We start from the raw sequence: 22,943 nt of genomic DNA, 5'->3' as shown, positions 1-22,943 counted from the left end.
TCAGCAATCTCAATTGTTCCGAGGAACGAGCCCGAGAGTCGGCGAATGACAGCTGCTCTGTGTGCACCGCAAATAGTGTGGGCGGGGATATATGGGTTAATGATGGCTGGTCACACGGAAAGGTTTATCCTTCGATAGTACGCTTTACTCTTTCGAGACAGAAATGTCATGCGTTCGCTGTAAAATCACAGACTCAAGAAAGACCGTCTTTCTTGAGTTGTTCCCGTCTTTCAAAGACGGAACAAACGAAGAAAATGTTACTGGCATCTAAATGTCACTACTGAACTCAATTTTTAATGGTCTGTGCCCTAAAGGACGAAATATTTTAGCTGTGAGCCGTCTGACAATGCAAAAAAAAAGAATTATGTAGCTATACTTGTATTTCTCGCCCCGCAGCGATACCAATGTCACAGCGACGCGGATATATATCTCACCATTTTCAGCGTATCTGGACCGCGACTGGAAGACTGACAGCTTAGCCAGGTACGAGTATAACCGTCACGACAATACACATCCGAAACACGCTATCGCAAAGATATCATGGGCAGATACGTAACGGTACCATGCCATAGATCTAACTTCAGCACAAAAAAAAGAGCCAAAACACAGAGTAGTGCTTTGCCTTAAATGCTAGTACCATAATCATTATGCGAACTTAACAAAATATTATGGAATACACCCAACACTAACAAATAACGTTACCAATGTGTACCAAGGTTGTATCCTTACCAAGGTGACGATACAATCCGTACTTATATCATGTGAAGTGGAAGCCCAGATCGGTAAAGTTCACCACCAAAAGGGCCACGTTCCGAGCTTACCAAAGCGCACACTGCCGCTGCCGAGTCGAAATATCCAGCTCACAAGGCAAAGCACACACCGAAAGTCCTACCTGAGTTAACGGCACAAGCCAAAATTATCATCCCGGGCGGACCGTCGAAAGAGCAGAGGATAAACTTCACATTAGTTGTATACCCACAATGTTCTAGTCTATCAGATCTCACTCAGACCCAGGTTTAGCTATAGTAAATCCTTGTGTAAAGCCCACTGCAGTACCGGAGGGCTGAGTCCCGACATTCCCCTCCCCCTTCCTTCTTCCCAGACTCGGCTCTTGTATCACAATCAAACGGAATTTATGCTGTTTTCACCAGTTCCCGCTCATGCTAATTCCTCTTAATGCTACTATTACCAGTTGGAGCAAGAAGCACAACTCTAATGCCCTAATTTTACCGACCAAGTCCCATTTCTCCCGGAGTGGGGCGCCGTGCCCACTGTCCTTACTGAGCCTGTCCCAGCCCCGCACCCCTCCCCTGCCGCCCCCACCCAGCCCCTTTAATACCCCCCCCCGCCCCCGGACACCCCGTCCTCCAGCGGCACTCGGTTGGTCCCACGAGTTACTCCGTCGGCAGTGTCCAGTCCTCAGACCGGGTCCGAGTCGGATCCCGACGCCGCCGGCCGCTCGGACTCCGCCCGGCGTCCGGGCTCCGGGACCGGTCGGGCCGCTGAGGCCCCCGGACCGGCCGCCGCCGCGCCAGCCTCTGTAACACGGGGATCGGGGCTCGTCAGGGCGGGTGACTGACCGCTGGCGTCCGAAAATTTGAACGAATTTATACACTACACAGGACGGTGATACGTTGACAGGCACAGCTCAAACAACCCGCTAAAGCAGACATCACAGTGGTAAAAATTGTGGAAATAACTAGGCAAAGTAAGATTATGAAAAACCTCTGGAAAAAACGAGCGTGGTGTATGTGTATGGGACGTGGTGCTTACCATTGGGCTCAGCCTGCGGTCGGACCGGCTGGCCGGGACGGTGTTTCGGCACGGCCCCGGTACGCGGCGCCACCGTCGCCCCAGCTGTGCCTCCCTCTCCGGAGGTCGCCATCGGAGCCTACAGACGAACAGACACGGAGAGTGGTCAGAAAAATAGGTAAACGCGAGTGTCCCGCTTCGATAACGGAGGAAAACGGGATTTTGAAGTGTTCGAAAAGAAACAGAACGACAAACTACTTGGAAGATCCGGTAACAAGAAAAGCTAGAAATGCTACGATGAGGTAAGTTCATACATTAAAAGCAAACACTTCTCAAATACATTATTAGAGCAATATTTTAACGTAGTTTTATTGTTTAACAACCTCCACTGAAGCAGTTACTAATCAGCGGCACATTTCCACCCTGCGCAGTGACGCGAAAACAACCAGTCATCGTCTATCGATCGACTCACCGCTTCATCCACGAGTCTGACGTCATCAGCCGTGCGAATGACGTCACCGGGGGCCTCGGGGTCAGGAGCGGGAGTGCCGCAGGTGCCGGCGGCCGAGGCAGCGCGCTCCGGCTCCCGGCGCCACCGCGTCTGGGACAGAGCGCGCAGAGAGGAGCGTCAGACGACCCGGCGGACCCATCCAGACTCCAGTCTACCAAAACATGGATCAGGCTGAACCGCTGAGCCAGGTCCAGACTGGCCTTTCTTACATGTGGAATATATTACATTCAAATAAATACATGCGTCGAAAATTACATAAAAGGGTGCTCCAAAACCACAAACACAGAGAAACAAATATTAACTCACTAAAGAAAATGCTCGTGGAACAGAAGACAACCGGCCTGGGTTAACCAAACTGACAATCCATAATCCATTCAATGTTACGCTATCCACGCTCCCACAAGTATCGTACTATCGGTGAGCACCCTCCCTTCCTCTCTCCGGCCCCCTCCCTTCCTCTCTCCGGCTCCCTCCCTTCCTCTCTCCGGCTCCCCCCTCTCTCCCGGCCGCTGCTCACCCGTCGGAGGCGGCGGGGCACCCGGCGGCTGGGACGGGCGCCGGCCGCCGCCGCCGGGAGGTTCTGGGCCTGGACACACGCAGGAGCATCGACCGTCAGAGGGCGGGCACCGGGCGCGGCGCGACGGCGGACACCAGGACGAACCGAGGGGCAGAACATTGTGAGCGATGACAGCAGGGTTGGCAGGGGGGTGGCAAAAACTGGTTTTTGCCAGTGGTTTTAACCGGTTTAAACCGGCTGGCAGAAACCCTGGTGGCAAGAACTGGCAAAAACTGGCTAAAACTCAAATGGCCAAACCTACAACTTTTCTAGTTAGGAATGGATTTGAAATGTACAAATGCATTTCTGGTAGTTATATAGATGCACTTAACATTCTAAAGCTGCCTCATTACTTATCCCTGCTTAAACTGTCTATGCATTCGGTAGACATCCACAACGGAACGTATTTCCATGTAGGGGAGAGTGGGGCAAGACAGCCACGGTAAGTAAGGTGCCATGCGGTGCCGTGCGCATATCAGTGGCAGATGCCCCTTCGCATTTCTGATTGTGTAGGACTCACCCAGTCACCCTTGCACTGGCTCATTTGTCACCCCAAAAGGCATCTTACTAGCTCCTTATGGAAAGCCCATGAAAATGTTTGAGTTATGAAGCATTTCAATGGTCAATGTCACTTCTGTTTGAAAGCATAAAGCTTTCACCGAATTCTCCTTAAAATGCTTCATGTTCAAATTCATGTCCAAGCATAGCATTGTGATATTTCTTAGTTTTTGCCAGTTTTTGCCACTTTTTGCCGGTTAAAACCGGTTTAAACCGGCAAATGGCATAAACTAGTTTTTGCCGGCAAAAATGCCAACCCTGGATGACAGGATATCCAGATGTGAATATAAATGGCACAGTGGTGGTGAAAATACATAATGAGTGGCTCATATGGCTACTGTTTTTGTCACTAATTTGCTCGGAGCTGTTATGGAACTTCCCTTTGTGAAAGCCTTCTATCCTTTCCTATCAATAAAAGACGACCCATTCCAACTGACGATTCAAAATTTACGAGACGAAAACTTTGACAGGTATGTACACGTTGCTACAGCAAAATGCAGATGACTGCTGGCGTCCGTTCCCGTAGCGAGGGTAAAATAACCTCACTCTCTACACACCCTCTCTCACTCTCCCTTCCCCTCCCTCCCTCGCTCTCGCTCTCGCTCGCTCTCGCTCTCTCTCGCTCTCGCTCTCGCTCTCTCTCGCTCGCTCTCGCTCTCTCTCTCTCTCTCTCTCTCTCTCTCTCTCTCTCTCTCTCTCTCTCTCTCTCTCTCTCTCTCTCTCTCTCTCTCTCAGGCACTGACCGTCAGTGTTGCTCCGTACGAGCGCCGGGCGGGCGGCGGCCTCTGGGACCGGTACACGGGCAGCAGCTGATCGTCCTCCGACTCTGAGACCAGCACGGCCAGCGTGGCAGAGACCAGGCGCCGCTTGCAGACCGGACAGACACGGCGCGAGCGGAGCAGCCACGGGTCCACGCAGTGACAGTGGAACGCTGGGGAGGGGGGGGGGGTCAGACAGCAGCCACGGGAGGGTGGTGGTGGGGGGGGGGGGGGGTCAGACAGCAGCCACGGGAGGGTGGTGGTGGTGGGGGGGTCAGACAGCAGCCACGGGAGGGTGGTGGTGGGGGGGGGGGTCAGACAGCAGCCACGGGAGGGTGGTGGTGGGGGGGGGGGGTCAGACAGCAGCCACGGGAGGGTGGTGGTGGGGGGGGGGTCAGGCAGCAGCCACGGGAGGGTGGTGGTGGGGGGGGGTCAGACAGCAGCCACGGGAGGGTGGTGGTGGGGGGGGGGGTCAGACAGCAGCCACGGGAGGGTGGTGGTGGGGGGGGGGGTCAGACAGCAGCCACGGGAGGGTGGTGGTGGGGGGGGGTCAGACAGCAGCCACGGGAGGGTGGTGGTGGTGGGGGGGTCAGACAGCAGCCACGGGAGGGTGGTGGTGGGGGGGGGGGGGTCAGGCAGCAGCCACGGGAGGGTGGTGGTGGGGGGGGGGGGGGGTCAGACAGCAGCCACGGGAGGGTGGTGGGGGGGGGGGGGTCAGACAGCAGCCACGGGAGGGTGGTGGGGGGAGGGGAGTCAGACAGCAACCACCGGTCCACGCAGTGACAGTGGAACGCTGGGGGGAGGGGGGGGGGGGGGTCAGACAGCAGCTACGGGTCCACGCAGTGACAGTGGAACGCTGGGGGGAGGGGGAGGGTCAGACAGCACACAGAGATAGTGACGCGCGGCTGGAGAGGGGAGAAGTCGGGGCCAGACAGTATTAATGGAAGAGACTCCTCCACTCCAATGGAAAAAAATCACCATCATTTCCTCCGGTAAAAATGCCACGTATTTCCTGAGGCTAGGAAAACTATCACGATAAACGGCAACCCCGTGCTCAAAACCTCCCTCCCTTCTCTCCTCTATATACATATTCCCCGGCCGAGAGGCCCAGGCTGGAGGGAGCCGGTCCGCAGTCCACGTACCGTGTTTGCAGGGCAGCACTCGGAGCTGATCGCCCTCCAGGTAGTCCTCCAGGCAGATGGCACACGTCTCCTGGCCGCCCGGGCCGCCGCCAGAGGCCGTCGCCGCCGAGAACCGGCGGGTGGGGATCTGCGCCAGCATCCGCTTGGGCAGCAGCCGGCGGGCCGTGCGCCGGTACTCGGAGATACACCGGTACAGCTGTGTGTGTGTGTGTGTGTGGGGGGGGGGGGGGTAAGACAGGGGTGCTGATACTATACACAACACGGTACTCGGAAATACACCGGTACAGCTGCGGGGCGGGGGACGGGGTGCTGATACCACACGTGGCACGGTACTCTGATATACGTTATTTATACCTCGGTACAGCTGAGGAAGGGGGAGATGTAAGCATTAAGCAACACACTTGGTGATCCTGGCAGAGAAGAAGCACTGCTTCCACCACTGTGTATATCGTTTGTTAAATGTAACCATTGTTTTCTTTTTAACACATCTGGTCTGTGTCCAATAACAAAAGTTGCTTCTTAAACCAACATCCGCTATCAGCTCTTCTAAGGAGCCATCCAGGCGTAGCCCATCTGAGTCAAACACCTACCATGATCGAGCTGAGAACCATCAGACAGAGGACGATGAGCAACATCGCCGGGATGATGAACGCCAGAAACGTGTACGGAAAGTAGCCCGGGATGTAGATCGCGTAGCTGAAACATAGACAGGGGATTCAGAGGGATCAGTCAAAAAGTGCGGAGAACCAACGCAGTTACAGACAAAATACCGTTCCATCATCATTACCACACGCGGAAAACTTAGAATTGTCGGTTGGGTTGGTAAGTATCTAATAAAATGGGCCAATTTCCACACAATTATCGTATGGTGATCGCAAATATCATTTGATATCACCATTCGTGAGAAAGTCACGTCGAAACATTCCAGCAGCAGTTTCAAGGCTCGTGTTTCAGTCTGTCGTGAGACAAGAGTCCGTTCGTCGTGTCCTACCCGGTGCCGTAGAGGAAGTTGGTCCTCAGCATGATGCCGTTGCTGAGTCCGATGTAGAAGGACGGAATTGTTACGTCTTCGTCGCTCTCCATCGGCGCTGCAATCGATAGGACGCTGCTCAGACAAAACAAATACGGAGAGCCGTACACCAGCGAAGGGGCGAGATAGAAGCACATTTGAATGCACGGTTTTACAATATCTCATAAATAAACGGAGCCTCATTTCTTGCAATATCGCTTCAGACGATTAACGAACAATCTGTATTGAACCTATCCTTCATTCATTCATTCTAAACAATCATTATTGCACCTATCCTGACACATTCAGCTAACATAATATCTCATCCAGCAGGAGAACTCGTAAAAATACGTCCCAGTATGTAGTCCAACTCCAAGACACAACGAACCTTCGAATAACCCTCGGAGAGTGGGACCCTCCTCTACCCCAGCCGACGATCAGCGATCCCCGTTCCACGTACAGAATCCGTCTCCGGTGGTGTTGAAGACTAGGGCGGCCATGTAGCCGGCCCGCTGGGCTCCCAGCACCTTCTGCCCGCTGGGACAGTTGCCGTCAGTCATCAGCAGGATCCAGTGGTGGCGGGCAGCGGTGGAGGGCGGCGGGGCCACCGGGCCGCAGCCGTCCGGTGGCTCGGACAGCACCAGGCAGCCCTGGGGATGGACGACACAGAGGTCAGAGAGAACCAGGTACCTACCCTGGTGATACAGGTCAGATGATACGGAAACAAATAATCCTGATGGGTTAAGTCACATGCGACATGTTATAAGGGTCTGACATAAGCAGGTTCCCCCTAGGGTACAGGTAACAGGTCACCAAGATAATATAGCATTATGTACTACTATAGACAACAATATAGTCGCACGGCAGGCCACATGTCATAGGAAGTCACACAGCGCCATAAAACAGGTGACACGCCAAGGCCAGACGCCACAGCTGTTTCAGGTCATATTTTCACTATCACATCAGCTCAGGAAGTCGCACATATCCGCGCGGACTAGAAAGTAGAATGTGAATAAACTTTCGTGGTGACCGCTGACGTGAGTCGGTAAGAGTCGTGTAGTAGGATAAGAGGAACCTGAGAACACTTACTGTGAAAGGATAACTGGTGGGAGGAGTTCTGACTGAGAATAGCTGGGTGTCCAGATCGCACCGCACCTACCCCGATCCCGTCATGGCGGCGCACGGGGACTGTCAGTGGAGTGTGGTGGGGTGCCCGCACTTACCCTGATGCCCGTCATGGCGACGCGCGGCCCGAACTCGGACGGGCTGTCCTCAATCTGGTACTCGGCCGCGTCGGCGCGCTGCTCTATGACCAGGATGGTGGCGGCGGATGGAGAGCACAGCGCTGCCGCCACAGCCAGCAGCAGCAGCGGCGGCGGCGGCCGCATCACGGCCCAACTGGCAGCCCCGCGGACACGGAACGGCGGCCGGCCGCGGCTGACACACCTGAGAAAACGGGCCGTCAGGGCGCCGCCAGTTACCGGATACCGACCGGCCAGCGACAGGTGCACGACGCGCCATTGATATAATCTGACCCTCGCCGGAACCATCGGATTTCTACATGCGTTCCGGTCGAGGGGCTCCCTCGCCGTCCTCCCCCCCCCCTACAACTGAGCTTAAGCCTCACGGAAAAGGAGGGTGCGCGCCATTACAAGACGCAGCCACCACCACGGGTGCCCAATTTCAAGATCTCATTTGGACCGGTAACATAAATGAGTCATAGTTTCTTTTCCATCACCCCTGCATAAAACACTTACAGGGGTCCAGAGGCTCTTGGATATGCTGTGAATTTGGACAGTCATAATCTACGAGACGTTGTCGTTGAAAATGGCTGAAATTGACCACGCCTATGGGTTTAAGTTTAAAGGATGCTAGAGAAATACAGCAATATTTTTTAAAGCCATCAATTCAGATAATCTCAGAAGAGGTTGACCAGCTGCGTCCACTGGGGTGACAAACTTGCACCAGCCCACACCAAGCAGACAAAAAAATTGTGCAAACCCCAACCAAGATCTAACCTTTTCTCTTAACACAAAATCAAGATGTCTGCAATCTGCATTATTGATGTAAATACATTGAAGGTCAACTATTCACTGGCTAGTCCCATTTTGTCTCGACCTGCTCATCATTTTCTCTGATGATGCACAGATGTTCTAACTGGTAGGTACCAACCAAGTTAGGGACTATACCATTCTCCACAGAATTGACATCACCCCACACTGATCTTGGATGTGAGATAATACAGCAATCAGTAGGACTGCAGCTGAGGTCCACACAGTTTCTGAAGGGTAAATTTTGCTCCTTTCCATGCTTTCAATGTCCTGAATAAAGGTTGACAAAGCTCATGATAACCCATTGAGGGTAGGACTTAGGTTGCCCAGCCCAACCTTATCTGGCCCAATCCAGCCTGGACTTCTGCCAGAGGCAGGTGTGAGGTAGGTAGGTGTTAGGTTAGGTTAGGCTCAGTATCCCAAAATTTGTTGGTTTGGGTGGGAAATGACATCCAAAGGAAATTTATTTTGCACTCTCATCCCCAATTTAAGGACAGACTTCTTTATGAAGGACGCCAATGACACCGTCGTAAAGCTTCAAGAGACCGCAATAGAGAAGGACCTTGGAGTCTTTGTCTCAAATGACTTAACCCTCGCCCGCACATGCCATTTTCCCATCCTAGAACGCACATGGGGGGGGGGGGGTGGTTGCCACCCCCCCCCCCTCGCGCCATTTCGTTCCTGTTGGAGATGGAGCTTAGCGGTAAAGACCAAAAAGATTCTTTGGGAAGAGACGAATCCAATGATACCCAGTTTTACCTTCTTAGGTCAGTCATTGACCTTCCAGGTCAGGTCAAACTAAAAAATGTTGCTGTTTTGGGTCACCGTTGGATATCAAGTGCGCTGCTTATCATATACCGATGACGATGCCGTTTTCTGGTGCCAAGCCAGCTAGAACCTCTTTCTCACACTACCCGACCAGGTTTTTGCTGCTGAGGTCATTTCAGGTCAAGTTAGGTCACGGTCAATTATATGTGTTTGTATGTCTGTGTGTGTCTGTGTGTATACTGATGTGTGCACCGATTGTTTATGTGTCCATATTACATGAAATCATGATCTGAGAAGCTTTTACCAAAAATGCAGTCAAAAAACTTCACAAAAAGTAAATTCCGCTTGCCTAAAACGCAATTATCTTAGATGACCTAGGTTGACCTTGACCTTGACCTTGACATCTGTACATCGTCGAACAACATGTTCCATGATAGGTGGGAGGTAAGACTGGTAAAAAAGGCCGAAATCAAGGTGTCAAAAGCTCACAAGGCCCATAGCCAACGCAAGATGTCGAGAATTGGCCATTTGGGTCATGACATGACCTGAAAAACAAGGTCATATCTCCGAAACCAAAGGTCACAGAAACTTGAAATTTTCAGTGGACATCAAGAAAGGATAGAGGAGCAGCTATACGTAAAATCAGCCTTCTAGCTCTAAAAATGTTGAGTGCAGAGCAGAAAGACTACCTGGGGGGGGGGGGGTGGCAACCCCCCCCCCCATGTGCGGGCGAGGGTTAAAGTCAAGTACACTGTCAATGGGCAGCCATCAGAGGAATGACAGCCCTCCGTCTCCTGAGGAATGCGTTCGACAGGATCGATGTGAAAAATTTCAAGTCACTGTTTACCACTTATGTTCGTCCCCATCTCGAATACTGCATCCAGGCAGTGGGTCCACACATTGTCCAGGATATGAAGACTCTGGAACGGGTGCAAAGACGGGCAACCAAACTGGTAAATGCAATTAGAAATATGTCGTATGAGAATCGCCTCCGTACATTAAAACTACCCAGTATCGAGGAGAGGATACGTAGAGGTGACATGATTGAGACCTACAAGCTCCTGACTGGAAAAGTAGAAGTGATTAGTGAACCATGAACAGTTCTTTGAGGTGACACATCAGGACAGAACAAGAGGACATGGACTCAAGCCTGTAAAGAAAAGGGCAAAACATGTTTCAAGACTTAAGTTCTTCTCAAACCGAGTAGTAAACTTGTGGAACCAGCTACCCAAGGAAGTGGTTGAATCTTCAACAACCAACAGTTTCAAAAATAAGTTTGATAAGCTGCACTGGGCCACAGTTTCCTCAACCTGATCCGAAAGTCTTGTCATGATGTGAGCACCAAACAGACCTGATCTGACACCAGCTCACGAGACTAAACCTAAACCTGAACCTAATACTTTAAGAGCTATTTTCCACCCTCAGTTTTACTGACAGCAAGCATTTGCGTGGATGGTTGTTTTACATCCTACAATCTGTCACACTTGTATACCTATAAATGTGTGCCACTGATCCTTTTCCACTCTTTTTGGACCTTATCTGACTGACAGTATTCCACTCTTGTCCCCCTTCTGGGTGAGGAATTTCCCCCTCCAACACCCAAGCGGTAGCGAAAATACAATTTTGGGACACTGGTTAGGCTTAAGGTTCATCTTCATCTTCTTCATCTTCGTGTTATGGGGGCAAGAGACACAATGTCCTGTAGGGCCAGTTCTCGCCAATTTCCATAACTTCACTTAGTAATCAGTCTCAGTCTGTCTGCTAGGTTAATGTTAGATCAGGTCAGGTTAGGCTAAGATCATAAGATGGGTTAGGTAAGGTTAGGTTGGGTTAGATTAGGCTGAGTGAAGTCAGATTAGGTAAGCCTGCTAAGGCGACCTCACTTCAATGAATTATCATAATGTTTGCTGCACTAATAAATATAATTTTTAGATTTGAATAGAGACATTGTAAACAAAAAAGTAGGCAGATAGGTATGCATGGTGTGAACACTGGCTGAAACTAAAATATTATTGTGGGACCACACCTCCATCAGGCGGCCAAGGAGGTCGTCCCTAGGCTCACCTCGGCTCTCTCGGACCACAGCGGACACCCGGCCCCGGTCGACCGACGCACAACACGCACCAGCGGGCACGCGGAAGCGCCGCAGCGAGCGGTGCGTGCGTGCTAAATTCGGCAGCCGAGCCGCCAGCCGGGCCGCCGTAACGGGGCCGCGCACTGTGGGAGAGCCGAGGTGGATGACCCAATACTGCAGCCAGCCAGCAGTGCCACCGGAGGGGCAGCGGCCTCGCCCACCACGGCGGCAGCCCGACCGGTCGGGAAGGACGAGGAGTCAGTCTGGAGAGTCGGCGAGGAGAGGCCGCGCGGCGGGAGGAGCACGGCAGGCGGGTGGCCGGGCAGGCGTTTTTTTATAATTCATGCTATTCGTAACGTCACTTTAAATTCTTTAAGTTTAATCTCCCACTTTCGTCCCATCTCTTGTTGAATTCCTCCTTTTATAATAAAAGCAAATCTTGGTAAGAACTTCTTTGAACTGACGGACTGAGCAAGGAGAGAGCGGAGCGGGATCAGAGAGCAAAATTGAAAGCATAAGGCTCACAAATAGAGAAAGGAAAGAGGAAGGGAAAACTTTCTACATAACTTTCTCATTATCATGAAATTATATTGGACATTGAAAATGTATTTGGCTGCTTGAAGCCAGGGCTTCCTCTAACATGTTAATTGGGGGGCCGCCCCCCCCCCCCCTCAGTGATGCCGCTGGCCCCCCAGTGGGGCTGAAATCGCGTCACTGGGGGGCCAAGCGGTTAAGCAAATCAAGTTGAGGCGGTATTAGTATATATTAGGTCCGAGTGGACAATTGTGACGCTGTTGATACAAATATGTAAAAGCAAAAAAATTAGGTTTAAGGTTAGGTTAGGTTGTAGGTTTGTAGGTTTTAGGTTGGTAGGTTTGTAGGTTAGGTTAGGTTAGGTTGTAGGTTGTAGGTTGGTAGGTTGTAGGTAAATAGGTAAGGTTAGGTCAGGTTTGATTATGTTTTTCTTTTATTTCCAGGATTTATAAGTATCATTTTTGGATTCAGGATGTCAAATAATGTAAGAATATGAAAACTTTATCTTTTAACAGTCACTCGGACCTAATGTATACTTTTACCGTTGAGGCTCCAAGTCAAGCATAATCACAATGGCAGGTACATATCAAATAATAATCAACCTAAATAGCTATAAGAGTCTTACTCTTACTATAGCTAGATTCGGCTACTGAATGTATCCGATTTCATAGAAATATGGCTTAAAAACGCCCAATTTTGACAATAGCCTCACAGAGAAGATTTTATTGCTTTTCCGGTACCGGCTAGTCATGGAAGCTGAATAATATCAAACTACACCTAGTCATTAACCTCAATGTTATGTTGAATTTTAGGTACATATTTAATTCAAAAGTTAAAAATGTTTAAATTTTAAATTGATACCAATACCTCCTCCTCACCTCGCGTATAGCGCGCCACAAATGGGACGACGGTGAAAACAGGGCGCCTGAGGCGATTTGATCAAGGTTCGTGAAATTTACACGTGACGTTTAGCATGTAGAAGGCCCAAGAAGGGGGAGAAGCTCCAAATGTCACGTGACTAATATGCCCTCCGGCGCCCTGTTTTCACCGGTGTCCCACAAATGCGCAACAAACGCTCGCGCTTCCAAGGTTGGTGATATTCTATGGCGCTAGATAATTTCACTGCTATTTTATGGTTGACGTCAAATAATTTATTTATCCAGCCGACCTCGGGGCTTGCCCCGTGGTCTCTCATGCGACATGCCAGCACAGATTCTGTATTGATGTTTTTCCCCGAATAGAAGAACAAGGGAATTTGTCTCCCCCACAGATATAAAGACGTCTCCCCTACATCCCTTCTTCCTTCCTGTTATGGGATGGTCTCAGACCTGAGACCGAGGGTCTAACCTAAGGAGAGAACACAAGACTGCCTCGAGATCCCGAGCGTCAAAGTATCAAGCGGCATACCGCACTCGCCTGCTATGAAAATCCTAGCATTATGACAAAAACATCTTGATCCAAAATGACATATAATATACCAGTTAACCCGCGCCCGGCTGGGGGTCCTGGATTTCCACGCCCTGCTGGGGGGGGGGTGTTTGAACACCCCCCCTTCTAACTCGGCTCCTGGGCCACGTAGCGATACGCGGAAGGCGGCGTTCGAAAGAGCGTCAAAAATAATGAGGAAATTACTTCGGTCAATTTTTTGGTCAGGTCAAAGGTCAGGTCACCAGAGGTCATTGAAGGCAAAATTTCGCCGATTTCCGGGTCGAATGTCGAAAATTTCCAAGAAGCCAACGCATAACTCGGGAACCAATAGAGCTACAGCGCCGCGGAAAAGCGCATTCCAAGGGCGGCGCCACCGTGGGGGCAGTGGGGGCAGACTGCCCCCACTGGCAGGAGGCCGTGGGGGCAAGACTATGTTTTTGCCCCCACAAAATTTGGCTGATGTTGAAATTGGAACAGAAGACCGGTGCAACATTCATGATAGGCGGTTATAATAGTACGCCTGTCAAAAGTCAAGGTCAAAAGCAAAAACCGGCACTTTTGTAGTGGTCTCAAAGTACGTGTTTCAGAGGACGGCATGGTGCATAAAACCGGCTAAAATGGATGTTAAACGAAAGAAGAGAGTCTGGGGATTCCGATGATGTGCATAACATTCAAATTCAAGGTCACGGTGATGATCAAAATTGACCACAAACTGCACTTTTTCAGTTTTCGTCTATCTTGTATACTAAATTCCGAGATGTTTTGAAATGTTTTGAAGCTTAGCGCCTAGCGGGCCCTTATTTGTGCTTTATCTTACGATACAAGGCTGCTACAAGGTCAAAGTCACAAGAGAGTATCCTTGCTAGAGACTATTTCACTTATTCCAGTCAGGCATAATAATTAACCCGCGCCCCGTAGGGCTATCGGCGGACCCTACCCCTCCTAAGATCTCGGAAATTTACCGGCCGATTTTCAAAATTCAAACGGCGTTCGATAGCCCCACCGGGGAACTACCTTGTGACTAAATTTCATTGACCTAGGTCAAATCGATGACGTCACAGGTCAGTTCAAAGGTCGGATTTTCACCGTTCACAGGCATTTCAAGAAATGTGTTGTGAAATCGAGTAAATTGGTAAGTTATTAAAAACCATCGATAGTACATTGTTCGTCAAACACATACTTAGCTATCTGAGGTCACTGATACCAGGTCAGGTCACAGAGGTCAGGTCACTGGGGGTCACCTGGGGGTCACAATATGAGAGAGTCGTGATAGGGTCAGGCAGCCTTTGGGGCCAGCTTAGGTCACGTTTTGGTGAAGGTCATGTCAAGGTCAGGTCAAATTAGGTCAAATTTCAAAATTGATAGTTTTGCATAAAATGGGTATCGATTCGATGCAGCTCGTCACGGGGGGTCTAATGGTGGTCTTTGTTTTGCTCTACGTGGTCTAGAATTGCAAAAAAAAAAATTGTTTTAAAATTTGACGTCATCATTTTTGAACGTTTTTTCGCTATAACTTGGCCAAAAAACAAGATATTGATCTGAAATTTGGTATCTAGATAGAAGACGTTATGTTCTATCACATGTATTCCGGCTTTTTCGAACCTCAAAAAAACTTTGGATTTTTGGCAAATATATAAAAAATGGCTTTTTTGATTTTTTGTGGTCAAACTTTAAAAAATTTTACAAATCCGAGATAGCAATTTTGTAGCCCTGTCAATTCTACACCTTTTATGTCTTGATCATTTTTCTGTATCTTCAAAGCTGTAGGCCTGACAGCTCTTCTCGCGAAGGTCTTTTTTTCGGTCGAAAATGGCAGAACATGACGTCATTCTGACGTCATTTGTGGCCAACCTATCATAGCCTCTGGAAAATTTTTGGTCACAATGTGTAAAATTGATGCCCGAAGGGGTCCTGAAAGTTTGATGGCGATATCTCTAGCCGTTTAGGAGATATCGATGGAAAAGGACAGGGGGCCGTTTCGGGCCCCCTACGGGGCGCGGGTTAAGACATGTTTTGCCATCCTGAGGCTCTGGATGAATGCTAAGAGCAGAATGGATGCCAGAATCGCGATCAGCGGCTACGAAATCATCATTAACGCCCTTTCATGTGTCACAGTCAACCAAAGGTCATTCGAGGTCACATGAGGTCAACATAAACTTGAGACCTTTTCCAAACAATATATGTGTCGTTCGACGCGTCTCGACGAGACAAATGCGAAGGTACCGCTGCCGTAGCTCTAGGACCATTTTTGTTTATGTTATTTGCGAAAAAAAAAACTAAAGCCCCAGCTAGGGGTCGTTGACCTGACTTCTGACCTCAGGTCACCAAAGTTAATTAAGTATTTTTGCTCGGTCAAATGCTACACAACCGTGCTCGTAATTTATCTCTAAAGCTCTAATTTTGGCAGCTGGTGCCTGGTTGAAGTTCACGTCTGCATGGTGTGTCAAAAGTGGAAATAGCCGCCCGGCCTTAGTTCGGCAGCCTTGTCAATAGATGGCAGTACCACAATATGGGCAGCGGATTGTGCAATTGACGTCAAATTTTCGTTATCTGCTAAGAATTAAATGGCGGATCTTTTCATGCAAGAATCAAGTAAATCGGTCCACAACTTTTCTAGCAACAGAGATATGAAGTCAAACACCCCGCCAGAGCGGCGGCGCGGCGGCCGGCGGTGGCCGTTACGCGCCGCCTGGGAGACTGGCGGCGCTGAACGGTTCCGACTTGGCACTGCACTAAAACCTGTTAACTGCTTGGAATAGTTATTATAGCAAAATTTTCATTCAAGTGAGGGATAACCGAGGGCAGGAAGTATGTGTGCTTGTATGCGTACTGTGTAAGCCAAGAAACTGCATTAGCAGATACTCGCTAATATTAGTTCCAGCCAAGTCCAAACGCATTCCAGGGGATGTGTTCCTGATGGGTCAACAATATTTATCGTTCGAGGGCGGATACAGTTTTAACAATTCAAAAAATATTTTTACACAGCTCAATTCCTCGAATAATTCTCTTCAACGCCTCATTCCTAGTTAAGCGAATTAGCCCACCCTGGTTGAATAAATAAGGCGATTTCGCCACAACGTCGCGGAAAACCGACCGAAAACGGCCGCGCTCAACGTTAATTTGGGCATGCAGACTCTTAAAAACTCGCATTGGGCGGGTAGGGTTATCCAGGTATTGGCTCCAAAACACCGTATTCGGCTCCCGAATACGTCCAAGTGACCCGCCTCGTTCCTAGTTAAGCTCTAATTAGATCAAGTGACTCATAAGGAGCGAAAAAGCGACAAAAAGCATGAATTTCCCTATGGCGGCGGGCTGCCGGGTTGCCAGACGGCGCACCGGCTATTTCCACTTTTGACACACTATGGTGACGCCAAAGTTTGATGTGCAGGAGTCTTATAGGAATATCGGCCCTGAGACGTTATCAAGAACGCTAGGTCCAATTTTTTCTTTTTTTGCTTCAAAAGATGTCTCAAATTAATGGGGAATAAGGTACAGCAAGTTTCGTCTTTCTATCCCTAAGCGTTCATGAGGCATTCCAAATATTCGCCAGGGGGAGACGAAAAACGCCCCCCCCCCTTCTGGGCCTGCGAAGGTTAACGGTTAAGCTCAATACGTATGCATGAAACCTGAAACCATAATAATTTTGAATGGCAACATCTAGGGGCAAGGTGCTCATGGATTTTGCAGATCGGCGTATCAGACAACAGTCGGGTCACGTCAAGCTTGCCCCCACTGGCGAAAACTCGTGGCGCCGCCACTGGCGCATTCGATAGCCCTATTAAAGCCCTTTCTGAGTAATTCTCTCAGGTTTGACCTAACGTCAACGGTTTTGCCTGCAGGGGGCAAAAACTGCAAAAATAGCCGATTTTTTCGGAAACAGTTTTCCTGCAATAACTTTTGACCCAAGCCTTGTACGAGCTTACTTTTACCGGCATCGTGTTCCTCTCGTCAAGACGCATCGAATGAAATATAACTTGACCTTGAAAGGTCAACTTGAAAATTTGACCTCAGGTCAAGGTCATGACCTGACCGGAAAGGGTCATGTTGCATATCAGTCGATCCGTATCGTCGAGCTGAACACATCTAAGGCGTTTTCATCGCTCTAGCATGCCTCTATCAAAAGTTATTTGCGAAAAACTGTTAGATACCATTCGTGACCTAAGATGACCTCAGGGCATAAACAGGGGTCACGGACACCATTTTCATGTTCAGCGTGTCTAGACCACTTGTAATTCAGTGTTTGGGAGTGTTTATAATGTCTTTCGTCCAAAAGAGGCGCATTTCAATTTTCTCCCATTGACTTATAATGGGGAGGTCGCAAAGTTGACCTGACCTTAGGTCATCGATATCAAAATTCTGAGATATACATTTTGTACATGCTATTGCTCTTAGCAATCGCTGAAAGTTTCAAAGCGATCGGTCACTCGGTGTAGCTATGACAGACATTGAAACTTTTTATGAGGTGAGGTCACTTCAAGTGACCTGGTGACCTGACCTTGAATGACCTTGGTCTGAAATTTTCACAACATGTGTAGAATTGATGTATGATAAGGTGTACCAAAAACGGCGGCGCTCCGCGCCGCCGTTTTTGAGATATTCGCGAAAAACCACAAGGGGGGGTGTTCAAACACCCCCCCCCAGCAGGGCGCGGGTTAATGCCTCACACCCACATCATAAGCAAACCAGTCGCTTCACAGCTGTTCACGCTGATTCTATGTCTGAAGGCTGACGCCGAGGTGGTCAGGACCGTTAATAATTCAGCACGACCCGGTGGTCTGCCTCCATGCCCAGCTGGGTGTGCACCGTCAGCACTCCCGTGGCCGGCTCGTACACCACGCCGTCGGCCGGCAGCGGAACTCCGTCGGCGCTGACCGATGACGGCTCCGATGGCACTCCGTAGAAGGAGATCTCGGACAGCGTCGGGTCCGGCATCCACTGCGTGTCGTTGTAGGTCACCTGCGGAGAAGACAGTACGGTAAGACACTGATCAGACAAGCAGCCACGTACCGGACAACGTAAAAGTAGGTACAGGGCACTCTTACCGACTGTCGCTAACTTGGGTGTTAAAAGTTGACCAATTTTATCAATAGGCTATGAACACTATAATTTCTACATTTATCTTGAAATGATTTACCCAAACACTCGATGAAAGTTATAATTATCTCACCTGGATGTCGAGCGTGTTGTCGCCGAAGTGGAAGAGGCAGTGGTAGAAGCTGCCGTCTTTGAACGTGTCCGTGGTCTCTCCGTCGTCCCAGAAGAGCATGCCGGTCGCCTGGGCGCCGAACACCGCCAGCGAGAACGGGTTGGCGCGGCTGGCCGCCGTCGTGGTGGCGTTGCGCTGCGTGGGCACGGCGGCGCCGCCTCGGCCGAACACGGGGATCATCTCGTCCAGCGCCACCTGGTAGAGCACGCCGCCCGAGTGGTCGGCGTCGTAGGCCAGCGCGCCCGAGCGCAGGTCCCACCACTGGCCGGCCGGGAACGTGACGTGGACGGACGTCATGCTGGCCTCGTCCAGGATGGGCGCCACCATGACGGCGTCGCCCCACAGGAACTGGGTGTCGACGCCGCGCAGGGCAGGGTCCGAGGGGAACTGGAAGGCCAGCGGCCGCGCCACCGTCTCGCCCATCTCTGAGGCGCGCCAGAAGAGCGTGTACAGGTAGGGCAGCAGCCGGTAGCGGAGGCCGAGCGCGTCGCGCGCCGCCGCAGCCACCGACGGCCACATGGCCGGGTCCTGGGCGGCCGCTCCGATCGTGTTATGGTTACGACTGAAGGGGTAGAACGCTCCAAGCTGCGTCCAACGAAGACAGAGGTTCTCGTTGGTTTCGCCTCCGAAGCCACAGATATCTGCGCCGACGTGAGGGAAGCCGAACATGCTGAACTCAAGGATACCGACGACGGACCGTTTCATGTCGCTCCATCTGGCGGTGTTGTCGCCTGTCCAGTGGGTGGCCCAGCGGCCCGCGCCGACAAACGTGCTCCGACTGACGATCAGACTGCGCCGACCGGCCATGGTGGCGCGCACGGCGGCGCGCGTGGCGCGGCTCTCGCTCCAGCCGTACAGGCTGTGCACGTCGTAATGGTAGTACGAGGTGGCGGCGCCGTCCAGGTCGGCCGCGTGCACGCTCGCCATGCATATGGTGTGGTCAGCCATGGAGCCGCTCGGGTTGAAACCGGACCGGACGAAGCGGGTGGTGTACGGCGGGTAGTCGAGCGCCGTGTGCGGACACTGGAGAGCGCCCCGCAGAGAGTTGTGGCTCACCCGGCCGATGTTGGTGTCGAACGACGAGGGCTCGTTCATGTCGATCCAGAAACCATCCGGCTCGCCGGCCGCGGCGCGGAACCGCCGTATCTCGTCCGTCCACCACTGCACCGTTCGGTTGGCGAAGAAGTTGGGGTAGAGCGTCGGTCCATCCGGCCACACTTTGCCAGCGACATACTGTCCGCAGCCAGTACACTGGTTCTCAGGAATGAACGACGCGTTGGGCCACTTGACGAAGACGTCCTGCTCGACGCCACGGTCCGCAGTGGGGTAGGTGCCGAAGTCGGCGGCGATCGCCGGGTCGTAGATCAACACGAAGCGAACGCCCTCCTCGCGGAGCTCTTGGATGAACGTTGGCAGGTCGGCGAAGTTGTTAGGGTCGATGGTGAAGTCTCGCTTGCCGTCCATGTAATCGATGTCGGAGTACTGGACGTCCTGAGGAATCTCTGCGGCCTTCATCCGCTCGCGAACGTCCCTGATGTCCTGGACGCTCTTGTAGCCCCAGCGGCAAAGCTGGAAGCCGAGGCCCCAGTAGGGTGGCATCACGGGGAGCCCAATAGTGCGGTGGTACTGCTGCAGCACTTCAAGCGGCGAGTCGCCAAAGAACAGGTACAGATCCAGGATGCCACCCGTGGTGCGGTACGTCAGGGCGGGAACGCCTTCCAGCAGGAACAGACGGTACTCCATCGCGTTGCTGTTGAGGATCAGCACGCCGAAACTGCTTCCGGAGTCGTCCTCGATTCCCAGGAAGAAGGGATGAACCCCGTACAGATTCTCGACATCAAATCCAGGTCCATGGTCGTGGGCGAAGATGGGCCATGTGACGCCCGCCTCGAGGTCGTGTCGGAAGCTGTCGTGGTTGTTCTCGCCGAAGCCGTACAGGTCGGCGGCGCCCAGCAGGAAGGTGGCCTCGATGAACTGGTCTCCGTAGATGAGCTCGGGCCGCGAGGTGATCACGGGCCGCTGGCGGTGCGTCACCTGGACGCCGAACGTCTGGCCGGCCTCGGTGCCCGTCAGTGTGATGGCGTACTGCGGATCGGACGGCGGCGGAGTGGGCAGCGGCGGCACGTCCAGCTCGACGGGCACCTCGTACCGGGCCGCGTCCGTGTCCCGGTACTGGCGACAGCGGAATAACGGGCGGTGGTCAGCGACTAGAGACGGACACCGACGCCTCAAGGACTCGGGTCTTCGAGGGTAAGCAGTTTTCAGGGTTGACATGTTACCTGAGGTATCGTTTGACGTTTACAGAGCATAAGTGATCAGTAGTCCTTTACAAACAAAGCAATAGCAATGCCCACTTTTTATCTCGCCAGATAGCGAAAAGACCGCGTAAGTTTCGTGGGATAAGTTCAAGTACATTACCAGCATATGATCGGGATTAAGAGTTGAATGAACTGAAATTTGCTGCCGTTTTCTGCTCGAGCCAGCCCTGTCTCTGCCCGCTCGCCCCTCTTACCGTCAGGGCCATCCTGTTGTCGTCGTACTCGACGGCGGTGACCGTCAGCCGCTCGACGTCGTCTCCGAACATGGTGACCTCGCCGTCCCGGCGACCCAGCAGCAGCTCGTAGCCCGTGTGGATGACGTGCGGCGACTCCAGCAGCTGGTAGCCGACCCGGTCGGCCAGCCGGCAGCCGCCCTGCTCCCACACACAGGCCGAGTAGAGCCCGCAGGTGGCCTCGTCGGCCGAGTCGGGACCGTCCGGCAGCGGGCACTCGAGCGGCGCCGAGACGGCGGCGCCCAGCAGCGCCAGCAGCGTCCACAGACGGGCCATGACCGGTCACCGGGCAGAGGACGGACGGAGGGGCGCGGACCGGGACCGGGACGACCGTCCGCCGCCGCGCTGGGACGCTCACTGGTGGCAGGCGGGACGGCCGGATGGACTACAACCGGGAGATAGGACCGTATCTGACGGCCGGGGCCCGACTCACAGCGAGCAGCCGGTTTTTCAGCGGACTCTGTACCGCAAACATAAACTGCTTTTTAGAGGTAGAGTGTGAAAGGTGCAAAATAACCCGTTCCCTCAAGAAATAAGTCCCGTGACCGTTCCGAGCAAGTATCCCGTATCCCCGCAAGCGTCCTTTTATTCCATGGGCTGAGATAACGAATTACGTGTTCCCGTTCTGGCCAGCAGTCATGCACTGTCAGTTAAATCGTTTAACAGACGGGTAGAACTACTTGCAATTGCTAGGGTGGAATGGTAACTTGCCGGAATCAAGAATAGTCGATAAAAGTGTTAGGAAAAACAAAGAACGAGAAACTCATCGACTAAACCACGAGAGTTCAGTTCGATCAAGTCACATTTGACTGATATGTAAAGTAAAGCGTGCCTCCTGAAACACCGTGGGGCGTGGGATACCTACCTCATGCAATAGCATTTCACGGGCTTCTATTTTATCAGTTCATAAAAAATATACACGGAAACACGGTGGATATGGCTTCCGTATCTGATACTTGCTTGCCGAAGCTCTCAGAACTCAGTATCACCGTGTGACTATGGGCGTGCCTGACAGACGGGCGCGTCTCCTGTTATCTCTGTTCCATCTGGCCGGGTCCCACAGACCTCCAGGCACATGAGATGCGCTGGGATGCGGCGGGATGCGCCAACCGAGCGACGGTGCTCTCTCTCTCTCTCCTCTCTCTCTCTCTCTCTCTCTCTCTCTCTCTCTCTCTCTCCCTCTCCCTCTCCCTCTCCCTCTCTCTCTCTCTCTCTCTCTCTCTCTCTCTCTCTCTCTCTCTCTCTCTCTCTCTCTCTTCCAGATATGGAAGACGAGGATTGATCAGTTCAAGCACCAGCGACAAGAGGCTATACCATACCATCGCAATATTTCTGTAACAAAGTTCGCTCCCAGCCCCCTACCCTACTAGCAATTTCCTTATATGGTCACTGTTCCTCGCCTTGACGCCTGTCCTGACTGACCCGCTTCTGATTGGTGCTATGATATGACGTACATGTGTGCCGTACATATGTTACGCGTGCCGAGCCGCAGCATGGGCGCAGCCCCCGGCCGGCGGCCGGGTGAGGGAGTTCTGGACTATCTGGGCTATCTGGCAAACACATTGGACTCGCGGGAGCCGCTCTCCCGTCGGTTACTTTTGACTTCGCTTTCTGTTCTCAGACATTTTCGGCTACGTTGAAACTGCTGCCGTTTGACCAGGAGTGACAAATATAGGTACCCAGGGAGCAGTGAAACAGTGTATTTTGAGTCTTTGACTATCACGAACAATATTACAATTTCCCTTTGAGTGACCTCGAATTCGATGAACCGTTACAGCAATTCTTGCCAGCATGATCTCTGGATTCCTGTCTTGCAACAGCTTTCCATCCGCATTGCAAAGCAAACACGAACTGCAGATGTAAGGCAGCAGTTGGAATATGCAGTGCCAGCTCATCATGCATCAGTGTAGTCGTTCCATGCGAAATTTAGATCAAAATCGAAGTCAAGTCGTTTGAGAAGCAGCCAGTAAGCACGCACACCTTGTGTTTTGATTTATCGGAGCCCCCGATCGTCCTGTCACACAATCGGACACGCCGGGCCCGCC

The 22,943-nt window shown here is 51.8% G+C and overlaps 2 protein-coding genes across 2 annotated transcripts; both read right to left on the bottom strand.

The window, feature by feature from the left end:
- Positions 1-362: 362 nt before the first annotated feature.
- Positions 363-12,600, bottom strand: LOC122384587 (E3 ubiquitin-protein ligase RNF13-like). Its single transcript, XM_043372139.1, has 12 exons — positions 12,592-12,600; positions 11,170-11,322; positions 7,510-7,732; positions 6,747-6,936; positions 6,269-6,365; positions 5,868-5,973; positions 5,278-5,473; positions 4,121-4,308; positions 2,781-2,849; positions 2,225-2,353; positions 1,774-1,891; positions 363-1,538 (listed from the first exon to the last, which is right to left on the bottom strand). The coding sequence occupies exons 3-12, from the start codon at positions 7,672-7,674 to the stop codon at positions 1,420-1,422; spliced, it is 1,377 nt and encodes a 458-aa protein (XP_043228074.1). The 5' UTR covers positions 7,675-7,732; positions 11,170-11,322; positions 12,592-12,600; the 3' UTR covers positions 363-1,419.
- A 241-nt stretch (positions 12,601-12,841) lies between these two features.
- On the bottom strand, positions 12,842-21,665 carry LOC122384565 (sucrase-isomaltase, intestinal-like). The gene is made up of 3 exons (XM_043372103.1): positions 20,860-21,665; positions 18,309-20,519; positions 12,842-18,097 (listed from the first exon to the last, which is right to left on the bottom strand). The coding sequence occupies exons 1-3, from the start codon at positions 21,172-21,174 to the stop codon at positions 17,891-17,893; spliced, it is 2,733 nt and encodes a 910-aa protein (XP_043228038.1). The 5' UTR covers positions 21,175-21,665; the 3' UTR covers positions 12,842-17,890.
- Between the last annotated feature and the right edge of the window lie 1,278 nt (positions 21,666-22,943).

The sequence above is a fragment of the Amphibalanus amphitrite genome, unplaced genomic scaffold, assembly GCF_019059575.1.
Source record: "Amphibalanus amphitrite isolate SeventyFive unplaced genomic scaffold, NRLGWU_Aamphi_draft 000193F_arrow, whole genome shotgun sequence".
NCBI classification, from domain to species: domain Eukaryota; kingdom Metazoa; phylum Arthropoda; class Thecostraca; order Balanomorpha; family Balanidae; genus Amphibalanus; species Amphibalanus amphitrite.
Note: the sequence above shows the minus strand (reverse complement) of the source record. Positions and strands in the feature narration are given on the sequence as shown.